The 20214-nt window shown below is 45.3% G+C and overlaps 3 protein-coding genes across 8 annotated transcripts in view; 2 read left to right on the top strand and 1 right to left on the bottom strand.

Annotated features, from left to right (window-relative positions):
- Nucleotides 1-3171, top strand: part of RDH11 (retinol dehydrogenase 11) — a 31829-nt gene extending 28658 nt beyond the window's left edge. For all 5 annotated transcript variants that reach the window (XM_084791608.1, XM_084791610.1, XM_084791609.1 and 2 more), the window contains one exon: nt 1197-3171. In XM_084791608.1, coding sequence (XP_084647734.1) covers nt 1197-1302 — 106 coding nt within the window. In that variant the 3' untranslated portion in view covers nt 1303-3171. The remainder of the gene's footprint in view (nt 1-1196) is intronic.
- A 1818-nt stretch (nt 3172-4989) lies between these two features.
- Nucleotides 4990-19696, top strand: VTI1B (vesicle transport through interaction with t-SNAREs 1B). Of its 2 annotated transcripts, XM_084793554.1 has the most exons (7): nt 4992-5424; nt 5955-6035; nt 13842-13900; nt 15135-15326; nt 16724-16897; nt 17386-17447; nt 19393-19696. In XM_084793554.1, the coding sequence occupies exons 4-7, from the start codon at nt 15144-15146 to the stop codon at nt 19487-19489; spliced, it is 516 nt and encodes a 171-aa protein (XP_084649680.1). In that variant the 5' UTR covers nt 4992-5424; nt 5955-6035; nt 13842-13900; nt 15135-15143; the 3' UTR covers nt 19490-19696. The 2 variants fall into 2 exon arrangements, with proteins under 2 accessions (XP_084649679.1, XP_084649680.1); XM_084793553.1 differs by lacking the exon at nt 5955-6035 and having other exon boundaries at nt 4990-5424.
- Nucleotides 19663-20214, bottom strand: part of ARG2 (arginase 2) — a 28283-nt gene continuing 27731 nt past the window's right edge. Inside the window, exon 8 of the mRNA XM_084793542.1 lies at nt 19663-20125. Coding sequence (XP_084649668.1) covers nt 19920-20125 — 206 coding nt within the window. The 3' untranslated portion in view covers nt 19663-19919. The remainder of the gene's footprint in view (nt 20126-20214) is intronic.

Raw genomic sequence — 20214 nt, forward strand, 5'->3', positions numbered from 1 at the left:
GCCAGCACATCTCATACGTGGACCTAAGTTCATTCCTCAGCACCCATGGAAAGGTCAAGGGCAGTGGTACGCACCTGTAACCCCAGGACTGGGAGGGGAGAGACAGGATGATCTTTGAGGCTTGCTGGCCAGCCAGTCTAGCTGAATTGGTGACCTATGGTTCAGCGAGAGACCCTGTCCTAAAAATAAGGTGGAGAGTGAGTGATTGGGGAAGTCATTTGACATAAACCTCTGCCTTCCTCATACACAGATACACATATGCACATGTACACATGTGAACATGCATGGTGTAGACACATGTAGGCACACACAAAATGTATTAGATGCAGAGAATATAAAATGAATAAAAGACTTGTCCTTGAAAGAATTTTCTAGGTGGTACGGAGTTTGGGTGTCTGTCCTGCAGAGTTATTGTAATGCAGAGCAGGCATATGACTACCTTTCTGTGCCTTGAATGTATTTCTAACACAACGGTGTTGAAAATTGAAATCATCAAGACCATGGACTGTTGCTGCCATTAGTACAGAGTGGGTTTGGTATCGTGAAAGTGGTTTGTCCCTCCTGCTCGCTTTTACAGTTTTTGTTCTTCCTCTCCTCCTCTCTCCATGTCCCCACACAGTGTGCCACGCAGCGCTCAACCTCTGAGCTAGCTCCCCAACCTTCTTCACTCATGTAACAGTGCCTTCTGCAGCCAGTGTGAACAGCAGGGGTGTGGCTCCTGAGACATCAGGCCTCAGTGGAAGCAGATGGACCTGTACAGGCGTCTGGAGTACAGGCACTGACTGATAGAGTTACACATGGACGTAGATCACATTATATAGCAGACAACACATCCTGATCAGAAATAGCATAGCGGGAGGATAGAAATATTTTCTTGGGGAAAAGACTGGCGAATAGTCTGGATGCCGTGGCGTGTATCTGAAATCAGAGCATTTGTGGGGAGGGCACTGAGGCAGAAGGAGGCAGAGTCTGAAGCCAGGCTAAGCCACAGAGCAAGCACTCCAGGCCTGCCTGGGTGATACAGAGAGATACAAGCAAAAGAAAATGAAGAAATAGGATAGCACTGTCCCTGTAAAGCTCCCTGGGGACCTGTGAGCTCTAGATTGTTTCCTAGCATAGCCTTTATACCATGCAAAGAAAAAAAAAATCCATTTTCAATCCCTGTGTTTCAAGACTCTCTGTTTCTTCCCTCCCAGCGACTGCCACTTGGGATGGGTCTCTAGGCAAGCTCGTAATGAGACAATAGCCAGGCGGCTGTGGGATGTCAGCTGTGACCTGCTGGGCCTCCCGATGGATTGGTAAGTGGTGGTTTGGACACAAAAGAAGACTGGAGAGAGAGAGAAAAAAAAAGAAGATTGGAGAAAAAGATGATTGTTCTTCAAAGTGGCCAAAACCTTGAACACAAAGCACAGAACGTCCAGCCTTGCCTGCTTGGCCTCCCTTCAGTTAAACCCCAGCACACTGCCGGTTCCTCAAAACATCTTGAGTTTGTATTGACTGACTTTGGTCCTGCTCCTGCCAGCTTCCTTAGCGCTGTCACCAACAGAGGACCCTCATAGGACCTACACAGCTTCTATTTTTCTTTGGAAACCTGCTCCTACCTAGACCTGTGGGAGCACTATTAGGATTGGTGCATGGCGATGTGGGTTAGGTGGAGGTTCTCCCAGCCAAGCAGCCTTTCTCTGAAGAACTCCATTGTAACCTCAGCAGGGTCCAATGAGCTGGCTCAAGAGCAAGCCTCTGCACCCCAAGATCTGGATTCTCAAGGAAACTCTTTACTAAATCTAGCAGTCTGAAGTTCTTGCTGCTGAAATACTTTCCCAAGTTCAGACCACCGAGGAGCTTCCTTCTCTAGGAAGTTTGTGGAATTTGAAGGGCAGAAATAAAAATAAAGCCAAGTTGTCATTTTCCTTAGTAAGTAGGTAATAAAAGAATGGGATGAGGCCCTAGGTTTGGTTACTGACCCCCAGATCCATGGAGGCCTCTTTTTTGTGTGCCTTAGTTTCTCTTAGAAAACTAGAAGAGAAAAGGACAGGCTTTTTCATTGTTAGCGTGTTGATTTTGTGCATTCATGCAGTTGAGGGTGTTCCCACAAAATTCTCAACAGCCACAAAGGAAAACCCCTAAATCAGACTGTACGATAAACAGCCGGAGACGATGCAAAGCACTATGGAGTCTTTGGTAAATGAGTCCAGTTGCAAAGTGAGGGGGCCCTGTAAGTGTGGTGGTTGGTCACTGAGCAGCACAGATGCAGCAGGGAAGACGTTGAAGGAAAGAAAACTCTTGGGAGGTGATGCAGGAGACTGCAGGGACCAGGATCTAAAGCCACAGCCAAAGGCAGTAACAGGCAGGAAAAAGTCCAAAGCACAAGAGCGAAAAATTACCAAGTCTTTATTTAGAAAATTTATCCTAAGGACTGATGCTGGGAATTACAGTCAGTTTCTTAAACTTTCAGACCAGTTCTTACATTAGCTTAACAAGATGCCAACTTTGGGCAGGGATCGGGCGGGGGGCATGTGGAGAGATGGGATGGCTTAGCATTGGCTGATGTTCCAGAGGACCCTGGTTCAAATACCGGGACCCACATGGTGTAGCTCTCAATGTATAACCTCAGGTCTAGAGCATCCAACACCCTCATCTACCTCCCTGGGGTGCTGCAGGAACGCAGGCTCCCACACATAAATAAATTTGCAAAATAATAAAAATTTAAAAAGCTGTCAATTCCAGGATGGAGGATGAATGTTTTCCTGCCTGGCGTGTGTGAGGCCCTGGGTTTGATCTCAGCACTGCAAAAGAAAGAGATAGCTTCAATTTCCTACAATTCTGCACTCTATTGTACAGCTTTCATGAAAAGCAATTCAGGTAAAGGCGTCAGAACCCCTCGTGCTCCCATCCCTTGTTTGGAGGATGCTATTCTAAGAGAGCTTGCCATTTTCTTGGCCTGACAATTATATTTCAAGCTTGACTGTAAGACTGGTAGGACCACAATCTTTAACTTGCAATATTTGTAAATTAATAATTTTTGTGAGCTTATTCTGACCAATAAACTATACATTTAAAAGTTAATTTATGGGTAAGTTGGAAAACTTTTGACAATGCAGTGAATAATTGAATTAATTTTTACTGAATTTGTATTCACCTGTCAATGAAAATAAAGGTTCTTTTCCATTATCACGTTTTTAGTTCCAGATTTTTAAGAATTAAAAGTTTCATTGTAGTTAAGAGAAAACTCTCATAGTTATGCAGCTATTTCCCATTTTAGTGGCTGTGTGTGTCCCAGAATCATTATAGGACAACTGAAACTCATGTGCTGATAGTTTGGGTTGTGGTCATTGGACAAATCATCAAATCATCTATTTCTCACTTATCTTATATGCCACTGTCCAAAAGCCACTGTTCTCACATCTTTTGGTCATGGTACCTATTTATTTCTGTGACAGATAAATATAAGATGGGGTTGAAAAGATGGCACAGCTCTTAGGATCACATACTATTCTTACAGTGCAAGGCAGGCAACTCACAACCACCCTTAATTAACTTCAGCTCTAGAGGATTCAGCGCCCTCTCCTGGGCTCCAGATGTGACCCTGCCTGTCCTGGAACTTACTCTGTCGACTAGGCTGTCCTTGAACTCAGAGATCCATCTGCTTCTGCCTCCCAAGTGCTGGGATTAAAATCGTGTGCCCCCCCACCCACCCGGGTCTATCTTTTAATTTTATACTAAAAAGAAATGAAAGACTTGGCACCACTCTTTTCTTCCTTTATTAATTCATTCATATTACATCTCAATAGTTATCCCATCCCTTGTATCCTCCCATTCCTCCCTCCCTCCTGCTCTCCCCCCATTCCCTTCCCCTATGACTGTGACTGAGGAGCGCCTCCTCCCGCTGTATATGCTCATAGGGTATCAAGTCTCTTCTTGATAGCCTGCTATCCTTCCTCTGAGTGTTTGGCACCACTCTTAACAACATCAGACGTTGTCATCTCTGCACAATGCATATCACATTTTATTTATTGAATTCATTGGTCAATGAATTGAAGCTTGTAAAACCCAGGGCCTCAAAGACAAAACTCACTAGGAACCTGTTTCCACACACAATGTGGAAGATGTTATGTAGGACTTTGCTTACACCCTTGGCCCCGTATATATCTTTCCATGGTCCCATGCAAACTTTTGAGAGTGGGCTCTTAATGCAAACCATGCCATCAATATACATAGGAACTTCTCATACGCATGGAAGGCCAGGAAGGACTTCATAATTGTTGATATATTTCACTTAATGGAAGACCTGGTAAAATGCATCTGCCTTCCACACAAACAAACTACCCAAGAGCAGAGACAAACTCTATTTTGACCGACTTGTGACTTAGTCTTTGCACAATGCCTGTGGTTAACCTGTTGTGAATGAGAACCAGAGGCAGGCTAAGGAGTGTGTGTGTGTGTGTGTGTGTGTGTGTGTGTGTGTGTGTGTGTGTGTGTGTGTTGGGATCACGGGGCCCACTTTTCTGAAAGCATGGTGACCCAGAGGCAGGCTAAGGAGCTAGACTGGGTCAGTTGCTAGAAGCTGTGTGTGTGTGTGTGTGTGTGTGTGTGTGTGTGTGTGTGTGTGTGTGTGTGTGTGTGTGTTGGGATCACGGGGCCCACTTTTCTGAAAGCATGGTGACCCTGGCCACTTACTCTCACCAATATTAGTGTTTTAACATCCAAGGGCAAGCAGGATAGGACCCTGATAGGATGCTATCTCTCAAGGTCGGAGAGTGAACATTTGGTCGAGATATGAGCTCAAGTCAGGTGGGAGAACGAACTAAGACGACAAGGAGGATGACAACAAGGGGTTTTGCTTTCCTGTCACTGCCCAACAGGGCTCTATCCCTCAGCGGCAAGACACAAGTCACTTAACTACAACCCCCAGCATGCACTGCAGGACCGGCGGGCCGGGGTGAGGCGGCCGCAGCGCCCGTCCCGCGGGACCCCTCAGGCCCTTCGCCTTGGTACCTCCCCAGTGCCCACTGACTGTGTCTAGGTCGGAGACAGACGCTCTCCCCCTGCGCGGCGCTGCGCCCTCGAAGTAATCCGGACTTTTCCCCGCCCAGGCTTTCCGTCAGGCTTTGGCGCCCGGCGGCCGCGCGGTGACAGCTGGAGGGAGGGCGTCCGGCTCGGAGGACCCCGGAAGCGCCTGGTTCCGGGCTGCCGAGGTGGGGCGGTCGCAAAGATGGCTTCGGGCCTGGGGCTGGGCAGCTGATCGCTGAGGTGGGAGTGGGCCCTGTGCCCGGAATCTCAGTGGCCGCCGCTCACACGCAGCCTGCGCCATGGCCACCTCCGCCGCCTCCTCGGAGCACTTCGAGAAGCTGCACGAGATCTTCCGTGGCCTCCTAGAAGACCTACGAGGGGTGCCGGAGCGGCTGCTGGGGACCGCGGGGACCGGTGAGGCGGGGGCGGGAGCAAACCGGGAGAACTCAGCTGAGTGCCGCCGGGCTCCTCCCCGCTTCCCAATGGGGTACACCCTGTGCTGCTGTCCGACCCCCGGCGCCCAGGGTCTCCTACAGCCACTTGGGGTGCCTGGGGGGCATGCATAGGGATAAACATTAGGGTGTCCGTCTCCTAAGGAGCCTCCTATGTCCTATCCCCCCAAATTCTCCCTTATGCCTCTCCCAGCAGCACGGGGGGTGGGGGGCGGTTCTTAAGTCTGCAGTGCTATTTCAGTAAGACGACTTTTTAAAAGTCATAAGATTTGGGGTTGGGGATGTAGGAGTTTGATAGTTTCGTAGGCAGTTCTCTAAAAAAGTAATTCTAATCATAGAGTTTTGCTTATAGGTTGAGACAGTGCGGGAGGGGAGGGGAGTAAAACAGCCACATTGAAGAGGAACCGTAATGTCTCACTTTAAGACTCTTGGACGCTATAGGGGAAATCAGTAAGGAACATAAGCAGCTGAGTAATGTGGATTTCATTTTAGAAGCCAGGCCGCGGTAGCTGGATAGAGGATGTGAGGATGATGTAAGAGGCTGTGTTAGGAGCTTCCGTGGCAGTTGACTAGGTAAGCATGGGCATCTGGACAGTGAGCATGAACTCCAACAGGTGGCTCCCAGGCAGAGGTTGATGAGACCGGTGGATATGGGTAGGAAGAAAGACGGAAGAGGGTCCGTGTTTTCTCACGTGACCAGTTGATGGCATGAACTCTGGCTCTAGCTAGAGGAGCAGACTCCTTTAAGTTGTAGATGAGAATGCCTACCTGTAGATTAGAGATAACTGGGTATTCTACATCTAGCCCGACAAAATATTTTTCTGCCATTAAAAACGTTATAAAATGAGAGGCAGAGGCAGGCAGATCTCTGTGAGTTCAAGGCCAGCCTGGTCAACAAAGCCAGAACAGCCAGGGCCAAAGCAGAAGAAACCCTGTCTTGTTAAAAAAACAAAACAAAACAAAAAACCCCAAACAAACAAACAAAAAAAACCCCGAATAATTTAATATAGTAAAACCCAAGAGTTTGCCCTTAAAAATAGTATCTGGCCAGGTGTAATCCCAGCACTCTGGAGGCAGAAGCAGGCAGATCGCTGTGAGTGAGTCCAGGACAGCCAAGGGTATCACAGAGAAACCCTGTCTCAAAAAACCAAAAACCAAAAAAAACCAAAAAAACCTCCAAAAAACCCTGGCAGTAGTCAGCACTACCAGCTAGCTCTTATTTATATGGGAAGTTGCTGTTTTATTTAAATTTAAAATATTATACAGTTATTCTTAGGATTGCTTTTCTTTCTTTCTTTCTTCCTTTGTTTTTTGTTTGTTTGTTTTGTTTTTTCAAGACAGGATTTTTCTGTGTAGCCCTGGCAGCCCTGAAACTCAATCTGCAGGCCAGGCTGACCTCCAACACAAAGATCCTCCTGCCTCTGCCTCCCAAGTTCTGGGACTAAAGGCACATGCCCCCACTGTCTGGCCTCAGAACACTTATTTTCTGATAATACATCTAATATTTTCTAATGTACTCGCACTTTGCATATTTATGATCAGTTTATTGGAAGTGTGGTCTCTGCACCAGCACCATCGACAGCACCTGGGAACTTGCTAGCTGCGCATTCTCAGACCCCACCCAGATGAACAGAATCAGAAACCCGCTGTGACAGGCAGTCTGTCTTACCTGCGCTCAGGAAGGTTTCTAGTGCTGGCTTACGTTGGGAGCCAATGAGCTGGAAGTGGAATCATATTTTGTTTTGTTTAGTATGTGTCCTAAGTTCCCAGGAATAGTATCTAGCACATCCTAGGTATCTGATTAATATTTGCTAAATGTGTTGGGGAGGTGGAGCACGCCCTTTTCCCCAGCACTTAGGAGGCAGAGGCACGGATTCTTTGAGAGTTCAAGGCCAGCCTAGGGTACACAGTGAGACCCTGTCTCAAAAAGTAAACAAGCCGGGCGTGGTGGCGCACACCTTTAATCCCAGCACTCGGGAGGCAGAAGCAGGCGGATCGCTGTGAGTTTGAGGCCAGCCTGGTCTACAGAGCGAGTCCAGGACAGCCAAGTCTACACAGAGAAACCTTGTCTCAAAAGACCAAAAAAAAAAAAAAAAGTAAACAAACTACGTATATATTTGTTAAGTTATTGTAAAACTTAGTTTTTGGTTGTTAAAGGTACTAGTTCTTAGAGGAAAAAAGCTGAGTATTGAACCAGAATAATTTATCTCTAATTTTTTTTCACATTTTCATTACTCTTCAAATTGATGCATATACATATTAAAATGACCAAAGCAAAAGATGTACTTCTTTCCCCAAAGTGTAGTCTGTATTCTTTCTTGGCCCTTGAAGGATAGCTGTCACTGTGTGTCCTAGTGTAGGAAGTTTTTGTGACAGCGACAGTCTTACCATGTTTGAGAATCATTAGCCTATTTATAGCGTTCATCACCTACAGCTGTAATTTATAGTCTTGGCTGTGCATTATTTGAAGAGGTTCTCTAAAGCCTCAGAGTGATGGAATTTGTCATCTGATTAATATGTTAAGTGCTTATGGTCATTATTTCAAGTTTTGGTTTTATGGTACCGGTAGACATGAATTATTGACAGTTTTCCATTTTAATTTGCTTGAATTCCAGTATCAGTGGTATTCAAGAGTTCAGGTTTGTTTGTGTTGTGTGTCTGTGTGCAGAGAGGCCGCCTCTGTTACCCTCCTCCAGTGCAGGGGTCCTCAGAAGTAAACAGGCTACCAGGCTGCAGCAAACACCCTTACCCCTCAAGTCGTCTCTCCAGCCCTGAGACTCCACGGTTTTAGAGCTAGGAAGAGAACATTACGAAGTGCCATCCAGGACAGGCTGGTACGCACTAGTCACTCACAGGTTACAGAATTCCAGTTACTTCAACTCTATACTTAGTGAATGTTGTTCGGCTCCAGGTCTGTGGATTTTCTTTGAGAAACAGTGGTAGTTCCTAGTATTTGAAGGCTTACTGTGCCCGGCCCTTACCAGGGGCCCTTTGCAGTCAGGACTGCACTGAAGTGCAATGCACTTCAAGGAAACTGGTTCAGAGAGCTGATGTTTCTGTTGTCTTATGTCAGATGACATAAGTATACCATGAGTCTACAGATAGAGGCTGGAGGTCATAGAAATGCCACACTAGGGCCCTAAAAGCAAATGAGCCTTGTGTTTTAAAACTCTTGGTGAAACTGAGGTTTCTCATCATCTAATGAGCCAATGTTCCATACGGAGAAGGGACCACCAGTCTTAATGGTACACTAATTTGAGCCCTTTCTCAGTGCTTCTCAAAGCCTACTGTTTCCATTTTATTGCAGACTATGGTGCTAGCCCATTTGTCAAGTGGAGCAGTTGGTCGCCCACCCCTCACAGCTGACAGATGAGGCGTGCAGTTCCAAAGTGGCTCGCTCTCTGTTTGGAGTCTGTCCTATTCACTGTGCCATTCTGCTTTGTGTGTGGTTGATTCTAGTTCCCTAAAAGGAGGTGAAAGATTCTTTTCTTATTTTAGCATGTTTTACTGGTTGCTAAAGGACGTATACTCCAAGAGTACCCAAATGCCCTTCAGTTGTACCAGGCCGTGTACAGCAGAGTCAAGACACTCCATTCTTAAAGCTAATGTCGCCATATGCGTGTTACTGTGGCATTAGGGAATGCACTGTGTTGTCCAGGTTCTAGTTTCCACAGCTGTAAAATGAAGTTGATAATCTCTGAGATCCATCCTGGCTCTAATGTTGATTGGTGTGTGAGACTAAAGCATAAAAGAGCAGCGAGTGACCCCTCAGTTGAGTAGAGACAATATTTGCTTTTCTGAATATTTGCTTTTTTAGCATCTATTTTCTCAGTTGTTTTTCTGTCCCTAATGGCTTTGGTGGAGGGCCAGGGACAGTACCAGCTGGTTTAAATCATGGTGGGGGGGGGTTAGGTCCTTCCAGCTTCATGAGATCGATTCCTATTACCTTGCTGGGAAGGGCACTGCTCCCAAGTAATGCAGCTTGACATAGAGCTTGGGAAACACAGAAGCATCAAAGACACTCACTTTGAAAATGTCCCTGATGGCAGCAGCCTTTACAGTGTTTGGGACTTCTTAGTGGCCTTGTTCTTGGGCATGCACCAGGTGCAGTTCATACAGTGAGCGCCTGCACATCGCTGCAGCAGTTCATACAGTGAGTGCCTGCACATCGCTGCAGGAGTTCATACAGTAAGCGCCTGCATATCACTGCAGCAGTTCATACAGTGAGAGCCTGCACATCACTGCAGCAGTTCATACAGTGAGCACCTCACATCGCTGCAGCAGTTCATACAGTGAGCACCTCACATCACTGCAGCAGTTCATACAGCGAACCCCTGCACATCGCTGCAGCATTGCATACAGTGAGCACCTCACATCGCTGCAGCAGTTCATACAGTGAGCACCTCACATCACTGCAGCAGTTCATACAGTGAACGCCTCACATCACTGCAGCAGTTCATACAGTGAGAGCCTGCACATCGCTGCAGCAGTTCATACAGTGAGCACCTCACATCGCTGCAGCAGTTAATACAGTGAGAGCCTGCACATCACTGCAGCAGTTCATACAGTGAGCGCCTGCACATCGCTGCAGCAGTTCATACAGTGAGTGCCTGCACATCGCTGCAGGAGTTCATACAGTAAGCGCCTGCATATCACTGCAGCAGTTCATACAGTGAGAGCCTGCACATCACTGCAGCAGTTCATACAGTGAGCACCTCACATCACTGCAGCAGTTCATACAGTGAACGCCTGCACATCGCTGCAGCAGTTCATACAGTGAGCACCTCACATCACTGCAGCAGTTCATACAGTGAATGCCTGCACATCACTGCAGCAGTTCATACAGTGAGCACCTTACATCGCTGCAGCAGTTCATACAGTGAACGCCTGCACATCGCTGCAGCAGTTCATACAGTGAGCACCTCACATCGCTGCAGCAGTTCATACAGTGAGCACCTCACATCGCTGCAGCAGTTAATACAGTGAGCGCCTGCACATCACTGCAGCAGTTCATACAGTGAGAGCCTGCATATCACTGCAGCAGTTCATACAGTGAGAGCCTGCACATCGCTGCAGCAGTTCATACAGTGAACGCCTCACATCACTGCAGCAGTTCATACAGCGAGCACCTCACATCACTGCAGCAGTTCATACAGTGAGCATCTCACATCACTGCAGCAGTTCATACAGTGAACGCCTCACATCACTGCAGCAGTTCATACAGTGAGAGCCTGCACATCGCTGCAGCAGTTCATACAGTGAGCCTGCACATCACTGCAGCAGTTCATACAGTAAGCACCTGACATCCCTGCAGCAGTTCATACAGTGAGCACCTCACATCGCTGCAGCAGTTCATACAGTGAACACCTGCACATCGCTGCAGCAATTCATACAGTGAGAGCCTGCACATCACTGCAGCAGTTCATACAGTGAGCACCTGCACATCGCTGCAGCAGTTAATACAGTGAGCACCTCACGTCACTGCAGCAATTCATACAGTGAACACCTGCACATCGCTGCAGCAGTTAATACAGTGAGCGCCTCACATCACTGCAGCCATTTTCGGTGTGTCCGTTGTTTCTTCTTTTGGTCATGTTGAAGCTGAGACTGGAAAGAGCTCTTTCTAGCTTCCTCGCCAGAAGGAATGGTTTCTTAGACTTTCCCTTTTTTTAAAATCTAGGAAAGGAGCTCAAAGGCGAAGTTCCATTTTAAAAGGTAGTGTATTTCCCACATGTATAGTATATAAGCTGTAGGGCACTCATAGTGAGACACATGCATTTTATAAAGTCAGGCAGGACTACAGCTCCAGAGTGAATGAAAATAACACTGGCACAGCAAAGTTGGTGAAAGCATTTCCCTTCATCAAACTGCTACCAGCCCACCCCAATGCTTCTTTCATTGACGTACTTTTCTTGAAGCATTCTAGAACTCGCCTCTTGAGGAGTGTAGACTTTCAGATCAGTTAAGCACGGAAGATAAAGAATGGCACCGTCGTAGAAACCCAAGCTAGGAAAAGGGATGCAAGTATGTATGTGGTACTGGGGCATGCTGCCCAGTTTGGATCAGGAAGAGGGTGCACTTGAGTTTGGAAATACTCTCTGTCCTAGGAGTAGTAACCCAGCTCTTGTGGCACATCTTCACCATAGAGCAGTGTTGCTCTGTAGAAGTAGCCATTGTTTGTTTGTTTTTCAAGACAAGTTTCTCTGTGCAGCCTTGGCTAGCCTAGACCAGGCCATTCTTGGACTCACAGAGATTCACCTGCCTCTGCCTCCTGAGTGCTGAGATTAAAGGCATGTGCCATGCCCAACTGGCAGAGGTAGCCATTCTTGACTGCACGTGTTATTTTTCAACTATTGGTGGCTAAAAGCACAGCCCCTCAGATCTCAATTACATCGCTGGTGGTAAAGATGTGAAAGATGTGTGTGCCATTTGTCAGGGATAAACTTTTCCTTTTTCTTTTTTTTAAATTAATGGATCATTGGGTTTTGTTTGAGGATTTTTGTTGTTTTGTAAGCAGTATGAAGACTAGTTCAGTGGGAGTGCCTTGTGTATGTTAAGGGAGTATCAAACAACTGGGTGGCCCATGGTGAGATGGGAGGTGGCGGCAAGAGGGGGTCATCCTTGGCTACAAAGTAAGTGGTGAGTTTTGAACTACCTGAGACCCTGTCTCCAATTAAAAAGAAAGAAAGAAAGAAAGAAAAGAAAAAGAAACTATTGTAAGCAATGGTAACTTTGTAATAAGTAAATTATGTGTAGATTTCCACATTGTAGATAATCAGGTGAGTGGTGTTTCTTTTTTGTTGGTTTGGTTGGTTGGTTTTGGACACAAGGTCTCACTATGTAGCTCTAGTTGTCCTAGAACTCATTATATAGACCGAGCTGGTCTCAAACTCAGAGATCTGCCCACCTCTGCATGGGATTAAAGGCAAGAGCCACCATGCCCAGTGAATGCATACATTGTTTGAAGACAGGGTTTCTCTGTATATCCTTGGCTGTCCTTGAACTCAGAGATCCACCTGCTTCTGCCTCCCAAGTGCTAGAATTAAAGGCATGCACACTACTACCTGGCTCATCCTTTTTGTTTTGTTTTGTTGTTTTGTTTTTCAAGACAGGGTTTCCCTGTAGCTTTGGCTGTCCTGGACTTGCTTTGTAGACCAGACCAGCCTTAAACTCACAGTGATCCACCAGCCTCTGCCTCCCAAGTGCTGGGATTAAAGGCGTGTGCCACCATCACCTGGCTACATTTTTTTTTAAATTCAAAATTTTCACAAATGAAGCTGATTGGTGCTTGTTAGATATAAAGGAATGATCTGCTTCCTTGTTTTATAGCTAAAGAGATGAAAATTACCCATGCTTTCATGTTAAGGCAGGTCCAACATTGGTGCCTGAGCCTAACCCCCCGACTAACCAGGGCTCTCCCCTCTACAAAGGTTTACCAGGTGACAGCATTCAAGTTCCTTAGTAATTTTTACTATGTCAGGTGCCATTTTTACTATTACACATTCTCCCCTTATCAGTATATTCTTGTAAAATATATGTGTCTAATTCAGTAGCTTTAAAGGAAGTTATATTTTGAGTGGAAAATCTTCGTATTATAAATGATCAGAAGAAACATAGTAAAGGTGAAATAATATCCATTTAGACATTATTACTTTGAAACTGAAGCTTGTTCTCTTACTGCTAAAAAGGAACATCAGCAATTCCTATTAAAGACAAAACCAGCCAGTAGTGATTGTACTCAATTCTAATTGTACTCACTTATAATTCTAGCATATAGGGGACTAAGCCAGGAAGAGTGCAGATTTGAAGGCAACCTTGCCAACATAGGGAGAACCCACTTAAACTAATTAGTGCAGCAGTTAAGATGAGATGGGAAGGGCTGACAGGGAAATGGCAGTCTCATGGGCAAGTCATTATGCATGCCTCCATAGGGGAGAGAGAGGTACCACACCATTGAGCAGAGCAGGTGAATTTTGAGTTTATTTTGTAGAACAGTGGTGGTTATGGATTCACTCTGGAAACTGGTGTTGATAGCCATTCATATTGATGAGAGTGCCTGCCCCTCCATGAAGGAGGAGAAAAGGTTAAGAATGATTATTAGTTTAAGCCTGTAGTAGGGATGCTGTTGGCTTTAGAACCAAATAATTGTTAGGATAGACTTTGTTGTCTGCAGGAGTATTTCCCTGGGTACTAAATGCCAACACAGTAGACATCCTTCAGGCACAGTGAGAGCAGGTCTCCAAGTGTGTCTGAGCCTCTATGGGTGGTTAAGTGTTACTAGCCCTACTCAGGGAAAAATGGGAAGGTTATTCTAAGCAGAGTGCCTCTACATAGTACAGAAGCAGTAAGAAATGTTTGAAATGTACCTGTCTTTTCTAGAAGAGAAGAAGAAGCTGGTCAGAGATTTTGATGAAAAGCAACAAGAAGCCAATGAAACGGTGAGACACGAAGCAGATCCTTGTTTTTTGTACTTGATTTTGGTATTTTCTAGAAATAGTATGACCTCATAACAGGTAACTTTTTCCTGCCTGGTACTGGAATTTAATATTCTGCATATATTACTTAAAGCAGGAAATTATTTATGGCAGCAGTTTTTCCTAAACCAGCTATTTTCCAAATAAAAGACACAGAGACCTTTTAGATTTATAATAAGCCTTAAAGCACTACAGCGGGGCAGATATCAGCCCTCTGAGCTATCTTTTCTCCTTCCCAGCCACCATCCCCATAACACTTACACATGTCCCATTTGGGCTGCTTTTTTCTGCTCCATCAGGCCCATCCTCAGAGTAAGGTGTTCTTGGCCCTGTGCTCCTGGTCCATGTTACCCTATGGCGGCCTCCTGTCTAGTGGGAGGTGGGCACACTGCCACTAGCTCATTCATCAAATACTTAGGTTTGTTGTGGAAGTATATATGTGTATGTGGGTGCAGAGGCATGTGATCTCATTCTTCAGGTTCCCCCCCCCCCCCCTCTCTCTTTTCCCCTTTGGTTTTGGTTTTTTTGAGACAGGGTTTCTCTCTGTAGAATCTGCTGTCCTGGATTTGCTTTGTAGACCAGGCTGGCCTGGAACTCACAACAATCCACCTGCCTCTGCCTCCTGAGTGCTGGGATTACAGGTGTGCGCCACCACGTCCAGCTTTTCTTGCATGTACACCTCCATGCTAGAAGATAGCATCAGATCCATGTGGTTGCTGGGAATCGAACTCAGGACTTCTGGAAGAGCAGACAGTGCTCTTAACCGCTGAGCCATCTCTCCAGCTCCCAGCTTTTCTCTTTCTTTAAACAAGTTCTCTCACTGGCCTGGAACTTGCCAAGTAGGCTATACTGGCCAACTAGCATTGGGATTATAAGTACCATCCCGTTTTTTAAATAATTTATTAATTCATTCATATTATATCTCAATTGTTATCCCATCCCTTCCATCCCCAGTTTTATTTACATGGGTTTCAGGCATCTAATTTAGGTCCTCATAGTTGCAAGGCAAGCACCTTACTATCTCTCCAGCCCTGTCACATACTTTCTTGAGTGAGTGTCTGCTAGAAACTATTTCAGGCACTTGAAGTGAACCTTGCATTTGTGGCCCCTGCCACAAAATACAGCTGTTATTTTGGATAGTCTATGCCTAGGTTAGGGAAAAACCAGGCTGTCTCCTTACCCCTTTCTGCCTTCCTAGTTGGCAGAGATGGAGGAAGAACTGCGCTATGCACCCCTGACTTTCCGTAACCCCATGATGTCTAAGCTGAGAAACTACCGGAAGGACCTTGCTAAACTCCACCGTGAGGTGAGAAGTATACCTTTGACCGCCACACCCGGAGGCCGAGGAGACATGAAGTATGGCACATATGCCCTTGAAAATGAGCATTTGGTAAGTGTTAGCTACTTCTCCTGTAAGGGCCCATGGTACAGACAGTCTGTGTTATCAGTGCATATTGGAGCCTCAGGAGTTTGTTTTCCTATACTTGTCCTCTTTCTTACAGCTAGCTGCCATTCTTCCCTCTGGTAGCTGCTCTTTTTAACTCCAGTCTGTCTAAACTATATGTCTAGATTTCCTTGTGCACATGCGCGCGCACACACACACGCACACACACACACACAATCACAGACATTGATGGGGTGCTGGATGCCCTGTATGGCGAAGTGGTGACTGAAGAACAGTGCCAGGCATTTTGCTCAGAGACCACCAACCCAAGCAAGATAAGGGAGCTTTTCAGCTTTGCTCCAGCGTACAACCTGACCTGCAAATGCTTGCCCAAGTCCCCGAGGTGTGCACAACCTTACTTAGTAGCTGATCTGGAGTTGAGGAATCTTCTTTAGCAACAGGCCCTACATTTAATTCTGGCTTTTTATGCACAATTCTCTTTTCTTTCTTTCTTTCTTTCTTTCTTTCTTTTTTTTTTTTTTTTTCTGAGACAGGGTTTCTCTGTGTAGCCTTGGCTGTCTTGGACTCCCTTTGTAGACCAGGCTGGCCTCAAACTCACAGCAATCCACCTGCTCTGCCTCCCAAGTGCTGGGATTAAAGGCATGTGCCACTATGCCTGGCTTATGCACAATTTTTTGAAGAAAAAAAAAAGCAACTTTGAAATGGATACATGTGCGTACACCTGTAAACGAAGGCTGAACAAAGGCAAATAGATTTTGTTAAAACAAAAATTGTAAAAATTTCTCTGGTCGTTTGCTACCTTCCCCCTCAAAAAGGAGGTTTGACAAGTTCAAATGCTTGCTTTAAATTTATTAATTTCAAAACATGTAAGTCAATTTGAAAGGAGATTCTCACTGTGTTGCCCAGACTGGCCCCAGATGCCCAGCTGAGCCTTCTGAGTAGCTGGGGCCAGAAGGCATTCCCACATCACCCAAGTCCATAAGAGATTACAGATAACACATATGCCTTCAGTAGGATTACCATGCCTGTCTGAGGTTGATTTATGCCATGTGATTATCTTTTCTTGCTCTTTCTTTAGCCTAATCATTTAAAACTGTATATTTTATTAAAATAACTATTTACATAGCATTTACCTTTTATCAGGTATAAGTAATCTCAAGATAATTTAATGTATTAAGAGGATGTATATGTTTTACATAGGTAATACACTATTTTATACATAGGACTTCATCAGGAGTATCCTAGAACCAGTGACCTGCAGATATAAAGGGAAAACTGTGATGAAATGATTGCTCAGTATATCCCTTTTACACAAGAATAATGTATTGACAGTAAATTTGTAATGGAAGAGGCCTAACACATCTCTCCCCTACTTCTGTCAGAATCGGCTACAGTCTCAAAGAGCATTGCTTCTACAAGGCACTGAAAGCCTAAACCGGGCCACCCAAAGCATTGAGCGCTCTCATCGGATTGCCACAGAAACTGACCAGATTGGTTCAGAGATCATAGAGGAGCTGGGGGAGCAACGAGACCAGTTGGAACGAACCAAGAGTAGAGTAAGTCTGCGCAGTGTGTAAAGTAGGCGGGTCCTCCATACCCGGCTCCACACTAAGGCCAGACACGACAGCAGTTCTTTTCTTTCTCTCTGTCTGTCTCTCTGTCTGTCTCCTCTCTCTCTCTCTGCATGTGTGTGTGTCATACATACGTTTCTCAATTTTTAAATTGCTTGTCTAAGAGATTTCCCCTTATGATTAAATTTATAGGGCTAAGGAGACAAGCTAGTCAATAAAAGTCAGTATAGATGCTCATGCATCTGAAACCCCAGAGTTGTATCTTTGGTGTTTGTTGGCCAGCCAGTTGAATGCCCTCTTTTGGCTTCTGTGGGCATGTACATACTAGCCTGGACTCACTTTGTAGACCAGGTTGGCCTCGAACTCACATTGATCCGCCTGCCTCCCAGTGCTGGTATTAAAGGTGTGCACCACCTTGCCCGGCTATAGAATTTTTTTTGTTGAAAGGAAATGATTGTTATTTTCTCTTGCAGCTGGTAAACACAAATGAAAACTTGAGCAAAAGCCGAAAGATTCTTCGTTCAATGTCCAGAAAGTAAGTTTCAAATAACCACAATTCTTGATATTTAATGTATTTCAATTAAGAAAATTTAACAAGTGTCCTAGTAAATTCCTTTAGTGCTACACAAGTACGCTCCACTTACCCTCTGAAGACAACTATGGTTTTGTGAGTCAAATATCTTAGGATAAGCTCTTTTCCAACATAAAGCAGTGGAAAACCTGTCTGCTGAACAACTAGCCCCAGTTTCCATTTCTTAGGGGAGACCTAAGAAACTAATCGAGCTCTTATAGCCCCCGGAACATGTTTGTGAACACCGATATTGCTTAGTTCTTGCCTTTTGTGGCAGGCCCTTTTTGGGAGTTCTGTCTTGTTAGCAAGAACTATGAAAACAAGCTAGCAGCAGGGAAAGGGTGTTGCAGCCCAAGCCTGACAGCCTGAGCTGATGGGGAGAACCGTTTCCAAAGGCATCCTCTGACTGCCACAAGTGAACTGAGGCAGGATGCCCATGCCTGCATGCACTAATTTAAGAAACAAGACAAAAGAGAGGCCAAACAAGGCCACCAGTTACTTGTCCTAAAAGCAGGGCCCATGCATGAGCTTAGCTAACTTTGACACCAGAGAGTATACCCCAAACCCTGCTTCCACCACGTACTCAAAGCACATGTGTAGCTAATAGGTATTGACACTGGGGCTAAACTTGGTGCATAGCAGTGTGGCATGTCCTCGTTTACATGTGAGTTAACAAAAACTACAGTAATCTATTTATACAACTAGCAGTTGGAACAGAATTTTCCCAGACACTGGTAACCTCCTTGTGAAATAAGGAGAAACCAGATGATGTCTGAAGTAAATTTTTTGGAGAGTGACTATTAGGGTAGCAGAGCAGAGGGAGAAATGAGGAAGAATAAGAGAAGTTTGTAAGACCCTGAAAGGCAGTACTCAAGGCTACTAGTTGCTTGCCCTAAAAGCAGGACCCATGCAGATGCTTAGTTAACTTTGACACCAAAGAGTGTGCCTGCTTCCAATGTATACTCAAAGCGTATGCATAGCTAATAGGACCTTATTTAAAGCAGCAGAAATACAAGTGGAAGATTTTTTGTTTTGTTTTGTTTTGAGACAGGGTTTCTCTGTGTAGCCTTGGCTGCTGTGGACTCACTTTGTAGACCAGGCTGACCTCGAACTCAGATCTGCCTGCCTCTGCCTCCCAGAATGCTAGGATTATAGGTATGCACTACCACACCCAAGAATCAAGAAGCAAAATACTTACTTCAAAGGAAACGAATGCAGATGGCCAAGTCACTATGAATGTAACATATATAGTACTCAGTAATCTCATGATTGTCACATGGTTCTCCCTGCTGTGTATAGTTTGTTTTACACATGTGTAATAAAATAAAAGTATATTAAAAAAAAAAAAAGAATCAAGAAGCCATTTTTAGCCAGTTGGTGGTGGCACCTATAATCCAAGCACTCCAGAGGCAGGTAGATCTTTGGTTCAAGGCCAGCCTGGTCTACTTAGTGAATTCTAGGCTAGCTAGGACTACACAGAGAAACCCTGTCTTAAGCACTCTCCCTCAGCCCTCCCCAAAAAAGCCATTTATGCTTTAGTGTTTATATTCCTGTTTCCACATGTCTGTGATATAGTCAGTGTTGTTTCTCAGCTACAGCTGAAGAGCACCATGAATTGTTATTGGCCAAAGGACTTAGTGCTTGCTTCTGAGTGGCTGGGTGAGCAAACACCAACTCCATCTGCCTCACTATATCTAGCATTACAAACAGCTAGAAAGCCAGGTGTGGTGGCACATGCCTTTAATCCCGTACTTGGCAGGCAGAGACAGGCGGATCTGTAAGTGTGAGGCTGGCCTGGTCGACAAAGAGAGTCCAGGACAGCCAGGGCTACACAGAGAAACCCTGTCTAGAAAAACGAAGAAAGAAAGAAAGTTACCCAGACTCATGTCTGCTTACTCTGTCTTTGTAGAGTGACAACCAACAAGCTGCTGCTCTCCATCATCATCTTGCTGGAGCTAGCCATCCTGGTCGGTCTGGTGTACTACAAATTCTTTCGACACCATTGAACTTCTCCAGGAAAGGGGCTGTGGACCAGAATTTTGACTCTGAATGTACAGTGTTAGTGATGTGTGTTGCTGCTGTGGGCTAACAGTACAACACTGCATTGTGAAGCCAGACTATGGGAGGGAGGGCGATGGAAAACCATATAAATGTGAAGGGACAGCAACAAGACCAGTACTAAGGTAATAAATGTTGTTTATGACCCCTTCAAATTTACATGTATAACATTAATATCTTGTAAACATCAAACAAAACCAAATACATTTACAGTAGTAGTGTTGGGCATCAAAATAGAGGAGGGAAATCTTACAATTGTGAGAGTGCACAGATGTTCTCATTAAGGCAGTGTTGATCCAGACAGCCATTTAATATCTGACCCCTTAAATGCCTCGCACCTTAGAAATGCCACTGTGAAAGGTGTACGTACAGTATTTCCTAAATTCTCACACATTCTTCACTTTCTGATTCATGTGGTGAACTAGGAGTAGGAAGGTGGTCATAGTCAATGTGTCCTCCTTCTCTTGTCTGACCAAAGCTTGAAGCAATCACATCCACTGCTAGGCTGGCTGTAGCCTTGGCCTCTTCCTCTGAAGCGGCCAAATGGGGATTGACTTCAACAAGATCCAGAGCTGACAGCAACCCTGAAACAACAAAAGGTAGGAGAACACCTTACACAATACTCTGCTTGCTACTTTCAGTACGGGTTGTCGCAGCTGGCAAGATGGCTCAG

This window comes from Acomys minous (assembly GCF_964271855.1).
Source record: "Acomys minous genome assembly, chromosome: 8".
NCBI classification, from domain to species: domain Eukaryota; kingdom Metazoa; phylum Chordata; class Mammalia; order Rodentia; family Muridae; genus Acomys; species Acomys minous.